Here is an 8,066-nt window from a genome sequence, read left to right on the forward strand (position 1 = left end):
TCTATACACACAGTCCAGAATCTTTTAATACTTTCCCTCAGCTGCCATGTTACCTCCTTTGAAGCACCTTCTTGGCCACTACAAAGTCTGTGTGTGTGTATTCAGTTGTGCCTTTACCTCACCTTTGTCCATGCACCCCAGAATTCTTTAATACTTGCCATTAACATTTAGCTGAGAATAATAACCCAGAATCCTTTAATACTTTACTTTCTGAGACACACATTGAGAGAGAGAATGAAAAATACCATAGGAAGGCCATTATTCCAGCTTCCTCTTAGATATGACTCTGTAAGTGGTCTGCTTATAACACATATGCTAGCTGACTCTTAGTAAAATGAATTTAGTAGATTCCCTCCAGCTCAGAGTGAACATTTGTCATTTGTCACATCACAAAACCTCAGTGAGGGCACAATTTGACATGACTGGCATTCTGTGCTCAGGGGAAACCCAGAGCTGGAATAGTTGCTCGAAAGACGGGCTTTTAATAGTGCTTCAAGGGGAAATTTGTACATTGTTAGTGCTCAAGACAGTATTATTTTGTCCTTTTTTCACAACCAGGGAATTCATCCATGAGAAGATCTCTCTGTCTCTCTCTCTCTTTTTCATATATATATTCCACTGATTCCACTTTAAAGAGAGAAAGAGAATTTCCTTTAATTCAGCACAGCAATCCAGTTACAGAGGAGTAACTGGACAATACCTCTTGCTTTTAAGGCTAACCGCCTCCACTGGTCCTAGCACTGGAGATGTTCTGTAAGCATAGGCACCAACTTCTTCTGGCGCCGGTGGGTGCTCAACCCCCACAGAACCACACCAACTCCACCCCTGACCCGCCCCCTCCCTTCCCTGACCCGCCTCGCCTCCATTCCAACCCCTTCCCCAAAGTCCCCGCTCCAACTCCACCCCCTCCCTGCTCCTATTGGACTCCTTCCCCAAATCCCTGCACCAGCCCCACCTCTTCCCCACCTCCTCCCTAAATGTGCCACATTCCTGCTCCTCCCTCCCACAGCTTATTATGCAGCGAAACAGCTGTTTTGTGGCAGCAAGCGCTGGGAGCTAGGGGGAGAAGTGGGGACGTGGCATTCTCAGGGGAGGAGGCAGAGGTAGAGGTCAGCTGGGGTGGGGGAGGGGAGTTTGGTTGCCAGTGGGTGCAGAGCACCCACCAGTTTTTCCCTGTGGGTGCTCCAGCCCTGGAGCACCCACGGAGTCGGTGCCTATGTCTGTAAGGGTCATTAACATAAAGGAGTCCATTTTCAGAACAGTGAGCCATGGGATTCGTACTACAACTCCCCACAAAGAGAGAGGGATTTATGGTTACATCACCCACAGATCTCTCGGAAAGTATCTCCTTCTTAAGACCGCTGTAACCTACAATCTTCTTGCCTTCTGGACAAGTAGAACTAATACAATAACCAAAAGGATCATAATTTAGATCTCTCCTTTTAGGATTTTGGCACTCCAGGAAAATTTCCTCCTTCAATTTAAAATGGATGTAAGTAGCACTATTTTCTAATGAATTTGTTCTACTTTTTTCCGCTGAGATAACTCAGCCCTAGCCTCAACCCATTATCATTTTTTCCCCTGCACTCAGGCTTGTAGTAAAGAAGAAAGGAAGAATGATTTTGAGAAAATCTTTGCACACTACGATGTTGTGAGTTCTGTGGGGTGTTTTATTCTACTGCAGTTTAAGTGGCACATCTGGACTTGAACTCGCATTCATTCCCATGCAATGTAGCATTGGGTGATGCTGTATTGTTAGGGGTCTCTTTCCTCAGGGGAAGCAGTGTTTATAGAATCACAGAAGCAGTGCTGGCCTTAGCTCTGTGTCCGTCAAGCAGTTTTGCACCACATGCATGCCTCACCCTATCAACCAGAATGCCACCTTCAAAACCCCATTCATAGCTCTTTTGACTGCAGGACCAGTGGGGCACACCAGAGACTGAATTCCCTAATTGTCCTATATCACTTGGAAAGCGGCACGTCAGTGCCATTTCCTGCCTTCACAGGACTTGTAGGGTAGTCACCAAAGAGCCTCACAAACAGCTGAGGGAAGATGTCATCACAGTTTATGGGGAGAGGAGAAATTTGGTTTGGAGGATAGGATTTTACAAATACATGGAGTTTGGGGGGACCTGATGGGTAGAAAATATTACTATATTTCTGACTTGGTGAAATGCCTTTAATGTTTCCTCTGTCTTTCAGAGTAAAACAGGAGAACTGGAAGGTCCAGAAGTGGATGGATTTGTCAAAGATATGATGGAACTTGTCAAGGTGGCTTCAGGATTCTTTGCATTTATTGTTTCCCATATTTTTCATAGGAATGATATGTTCCTGATTTGCACAAACCTTTGAAAATCTGGAATCAAATTTCGTCATAAGAAGAAATTAATTTCATGGTCTCCACATGAACACTGTTGGATATTTGTCCATGTCACACTAACACTGTCAGACACACAGTCTGGTATAATTCAAAATGACCAGCAGTTTCTTCTTAATACAGGCCTAAGATAGTTTATGTTCTAAATTAGACAGACAATGCAGTTCAACAAACACTAGTTGAAAGTTCAGTCTCTGACTGGTACATGTACACACTTTTTTCTTTGGTCAAATTCATGTAGGATTCAATGATTGAAGGGCACTGATTTAGCTGTCAGGGGTAAAGGGGAAAGAGGGGAATCTTGCATGGACAGTACTTGGGTCTGTCTTTTCTTATCAGTTCCATTATGAGTGCAAAGGAGTCCAATCCTATGAGGAGCTGAATGCTCAGTTCCCAGTGAAGTCATAAGTAGAGTGAGTGAATAATTGATTTTTTGATTTGGTGAACAAACCAAAAAATCTGGGGGATAAAAGTGGTTAGTTTCAAACTGAAACTGAATTTTTTCAGTTTTTCTTGCAGAAACAATAAAATGAAAATATTTTGTTTGGGTCACACAGAATGTTTCAAATGGTGATTTGAAATGATATTGGCTCCAGGTAAGACTGAGGTGATAGTAGTAGGCGGGTGGAACAACCAGAGGAAATGGCGGAGATTGCATCACTTCCTTCAATTACAAGGTTTTACCCACCTTTTATTACTGTGGTTCACAGTCCGGTGGGGGAGGGGGTGTTAATCAAGTCTTCAGGTGTTATTGGATGTGCAGATAGCAACTCTGGCCAAGACCTTGTCTACACTAGAAAGGGTTTGCTATATAACTATCCTGTCAAACTGTTGTAGTGGGGACACAGCTTATACCAGCTAAAGAGAGCACTTATTTCTGGTGTAACTGCATCTACACTAGAGCTTTTACAGACATGTCTGTGTTAGTTAGGGGAGTGATTTTTTTTCACTCTCCTAACCAACATAGCTATACCAGAAAAACTTAAGTGTAGCGCAGATTCAGAGTTCCTTTTTCCATTTGTGCTTGGCAGGAAAGTTGTAATCTTTTCTTTGGATGTGGCCCTGGCCATAATTGTCCATGTCTTTGCTATCTCCACATTGAATTAGTACATATGTGTTCTGCATAGAGCTACACCTGAAAATCATCTGGACTCTCCAGCTAGTGCAGGCAACGCCCTGCTGTTTACTGGTGCTTCTCACAGCCAGGAGACTATAACTGCACTGTATTCCATTTAGTTTCCAGGTGCAATTTGAACTTTTGATTTTGACCAACATAGTTTCAACCTTGGCTACCTTACAGTATGTCTAGACTGCAAAAAAACCCACGGCAGCGAGTCTCAGAGCCCAGGTCAGCTGACTTGGGTTCATGCTATGGGGCTAAAAATAGCAGTGTAGATGTTTGGGCTCAGGCTGGAGCCCAGGCTCTGAGACTTGACAAGGCAGGAGGGTCTTGGAGCCCAGGCTCCAGCCCAAGCCCAAATGTCTACACTGCTATTTTTAGCCCTGTAGCACGAGTCCCACAAGCCCAAGTCAGTTGTCCTGGACTCTGAGACTCGTTGTGCAGATGGACCCTTAGAGGCTTCCTGTGTGAAACTGCATTTGAGATATGCTGCGGCTAAGAGCTACCCCAGTTTAGAATCATCATCAGAGTTTGAACCTTCAGCACTGCAGCACAGACTGCTCCTACTTGAGCTACAGGGCTAACTGTATTAGCTGGCAGCAAGGGAAGGTTGTTTGAGAGTGGTTGGGGGGAAGTCCAGCCTGGCCTGGTGCTCTCTGTGTTTTCCAACCCTGGAGTTTGGAGAACTCCTGTCCTATGTGTCGCCCCCAGAGGTGGGAATGGCTTTTGGAGCCATATGCTGGGTTTTGGTGGATGATTGAAGGAAGCCGGATCTGTCTGTCTCTCTCTTCCCTCCCAGGAGTTGGGGGAGCTCCTGACCCATGTGGTAAACCCAAGGGAAAGGATGTAAATGAACCACTGGGGCCATTCTGGTCTGGGGCATGGGGTTGGGGTGTGGGAGGGCGTGCGAGGTGTAGGATCTGTCTGGGAGGCGCTTACCACAGATGGCTCCTGGCCAGTGGCGCAGCAAGGCTCAGGCTGCCTGCCTGTGTGCCATAGCCTCAAGATGCTCCTGGTAGCAGCTGGCTGCTAGCACGTCTCTGCGTCCCCTCAGGGGGGCAAGGGGGACAGCATGTCTCTGTGTGCTGCCCGCACCCACAAGCGATGCACCCGTTGCTCCCAGCCAATGGGAGCTGCAGTGACAGTGCTGGGGGCGGGTGCAGTGCGCGGAGCTGCCTTCCCTCCCCACACCAGGGGCCACAGAGACATGCTAGCAGCTGGCCGCTTCCAGGAATGGCGTGGGCCACGGCATGCATGCAGCCTGCCTGAGCCCTGCTGTGCCGCGGGACTTTTAGTGGCCCGGAGTTGGAGATCATTGCCTGTGATTTATTTTTGCAGGGTCCCCCTTGAGCCGGGGCCCTGGGGTGTAGCCCCTAAAGTCTCTGCCTTAATCCTGCCCTGGGACTAATAACTGTAGTCTGTAACCTATCATTTAAATCAGCTTCTGTACCAAATTACTGGAGGATAGCTAATGTGATGCTAATTTTTAAAAAGGGTTCCAGAGGTGACCCCGGCAATTACAGGTCGGTAAGCCTGACTTCAGTACCGGGCTACTGGTTGAAACTATAGTAAAGAACAAAATTGTCAGACACATAGATTAACATAATTTGTTGGGGAATAGTCAACATGGTTTTTGTAAAGGGAAATCATGCCTCATCAATCTACTAGAATTCTTTGAGGGGGTCAACAAGCATGTGGACAAGGGGGATCCAGTGGATAGAGTGTATTTAGATTTTCAGAAAGCCTTTGACAAGGTCCCTCACCAAAGGCTCTTAAGCAAAGTAAGCAGTCATGGGATAAGAGGGAAGGTTTTCTCATGGATTGGTAACTGGTTAAAAGATAGGAAACAAATGGAGAGAGGTAAATAGTGGTATCCCCCAGGGGTCTGTACTGGGCCCAGTCCTATTTAACATATTCATAAATGATCTGGAAAAAGGTGAGGTGGCAAAATTTGCAGATGATACAAAACTACTCAAGATAGTTAAGTCCCAAGCAGACTGTGAAGAGCTGCAAAAGGATCTCACAAAACTGGGTGACTGGGCAACAAAATGGCAGATGAAATTTAATGTTGATGAATGCAAAGTAATGCACATTGGAAAGCATAATCCTAACTATAGATGTACAATGATGGGGTCTAAATTAGCTATTACCACTCAAGAAAGAGATCTGGGAGTCATTGTGGATAGTTCTCTGAAATCATCCACTCAATGTGCAGTGGCAGTCAAAAAAGTGAACAGAATGTTGGGAGTCATCAAGAAAGAGATAGATAATAAGAAAGAAAATATCATATTGCCTCTCTATAATTCCAAGGTACGCCCACACCTGGAATACTGCATGCAGATGTGGTCGCCCCATCTCAAAAAAGATATATTGGAATTGGAAAAGGTTCAGAAAAGGGCAACAAAAATGATTAGGGGTATCGAACCGTTTCCGTATGAGGAGAGATTAGTAAGACTGGGACTTTTCAGCTTGGAAAAAAGGCGACTAAGGGGGGATATGATGGAGGTCTATAAAATCATGAGTGGTATAGAGAAAGTAAATAAGGAAGTGTTATTTACTCCTTCTCATAACACAAGAACTAGGGGCCACCAAATGAAATTAGTAGGCAGCAGGTTTAAAACAAACCAAAGGAAGTATTTCTTCACACAATGCACAGTCAACCTATGGAACTCCAGAGGATGTTGTGAAGGCCAAGACTATAACAGGGTTCAAAAAGACCTAGATAAATTAATGGAGGATAGGTCCATCAATGGCTATTAGCCAGATGGGCAGGGATGGTGTCCCTAGCCTCTGTTTGCCAGAAGCTGGGAATGGATGACAGGGGATGGATCACTTGATGATTACCGGTTCTGTTCATTCCCTCTGGGGCACCTGCCATTGGCCACTGTCAGAAGACAGGATACTGGGCTAGATGGACTTTTGGTCTGACCAGTATGGCCGTTCTTATGTTTTTATCACTCACTTATGCTCTGGGCCAAATTCAGAAATTATGTTAGACTTCCTTATTTAGACTCCCTTAAATCTAATTAAACCCACTGCACCTATGTAGAGCCACAAGATCCCTCATCCTTCTCTCCATTTCATTTGTATCTCCCCCCTCAATGTGTTTCATGTGCTTCAGTCATTCTGCAATTCCCATTGACACATGTTGTTAGAAAAATGACTGAGAGATTTTCTCTCCCAACAATGATTCTTTCTTTTGTCTCCAGCCCAGCATTAGTGGTGTGGACCTGGATAAGTTCCGTCAGATTCTGCTCCATCACTGTGATGTGAACAAGGATGGAAAAATTCAAAAATCTGAATTAGCCTTGTGTCTTGGGCTTAAAATGAACCCATAGATTTGAATGCGCTTCACCTATTGTTTGCAATGTTTTCTTTGTAAGAACTTGCTGCTGCCGGTAGAACTCTTTCAGTGCTGTGTTAACAATCTGTGTGATAGTGCTGAACGTGGAAGATATAGGCACCTCACTGCTGTAATGAAAGTGCATTTGCACCAGGATGCCACAGAGTGGAGAATGCATGAAGGGCCTTTCAATTCAATAACTAGATTCACATTGTTCAGTAGAAGAAATTACGTGTGGGGCCTCTGTATTTTTTATAAATAATGTCCATATCCACAGACATACAGTTTATCAAAAATGGGGGATGTCGTTCCATTACTTCCTTCATAAAATACTGCCACAATCAGTTCTTTGGCGTAGGATGAGTCTTTCCTTAAAATTGTAAGATTAGTGCTCTCATACCGTAGCTGCTTTCATTGCCTGATTTTTATGATGACTGCCTTCTATGTGAAGTCACTATATTTCTAAACATGAGCATTGTGCTTTACTTGTGCGTACAGCATTATAATACTGGATGGATTGCAGTTTATTTGTGCAAGAATAAAAACCGCAATTAAGGAAATACAGTAAGATTGGTGCTTATGCATTATTTATGGACAGCCATACATCACAGTTCGATAGTCATACTATACTATGTATATTCTAGCTGTCATCTCACTGTATTTATACAGAGCACATTAAGTGTTAAGATTCACATTGTTCAGTAGAAGAAATTACCAGTGGGGCCTGTGCATTTTTTATAAACAATGTCCATATCCACACACCTACCAATTGATCAAAAATGGGGAACACCATTCCATTACTGCCTTCATAAAATACTGCCACAATCTGCGCTCTAGAGTAGAATGAGCCCTAGTGGATTTGTCAAGCCTTGGCTTTACATATGCCAGGCTACAGAGTACAGTGGAAACTTCTCACAGAGAAATCACTTACTGCACAAAATGATTTCACTCTGGGCTAAATCCTTCTTTTGACACACATCTAAGTAAAATGGCTTCGTGCAGCGTTTCCCATTAGGGAGACTAAGGCTCAGAGTCGGCAAAGCACTTGCTCAACTTTAACTTTATTTCTTTTAAATATGGTCTTAACCACATGTTTACATGCTTTGCTGAACTAGGAACGAAATCCCTCCCTCCATGGCCTCCATGACACTATTGGAGCCTCAGTCCCATAGCATCTGCTGCACTCTGTGATCTTCCATTTCAGGGTAACCAACCAGTGGATACAT

At 44.3% G+C, this 8,066-nt stretch overlaps 1 protein-coding gene across 1 annotated transcript in view; it reads left to right on the forward strand.

The window, feature by feature from the left end:
- The window catches only part of SCGN (secretagogin, EF-hand calcium binding protein), a 46,457-nt gene extending 39,066 nt beyond the window's left edge, over positions 1 to 7,391 (forward strand). Inside the window, exons 8-11 of the mRNA XM_034762452.1 lie at positions 1,447 to 1,492; positions 1,592 to 1,651; positions 2,203 to 2,271; positions 6,707 to 7,391. Coding sequence (XP_034618343.1) covers positions 1,447 to 1,492; positions 1,592 to 1,651; positions 2,203 to 2,271; positions 6,707 to 6,835 — 304 coding nt within the window. The 3' untranslated portion in view covers positions 6,836 to 7,391. The remainder of the gene's footprint in view (positions 1 to 1,446; positions 1,493 to 1,591; positions 1,652 to 2,202; positions 2,272 to 6,706) is intronic.
- Positions 7,392 to 8,066: the final 675 nt, after the last annotated feature.

This window comes from Trachemys scripta, chromosome 2 (assembly GCF_013100865.1).
Source record: "Trachemys scripta elegans isolate TJP31775 chromosome 2, CAS_Tse_1.0, whole genome shotgun sequence".
In the NCBI taxonomy this organism is placed as follows: domain Eukaryota; kingdom Metazoa; phylum Chordata; order Testudines; family Emydidae; genus Trachemys; species Trachemys scripta.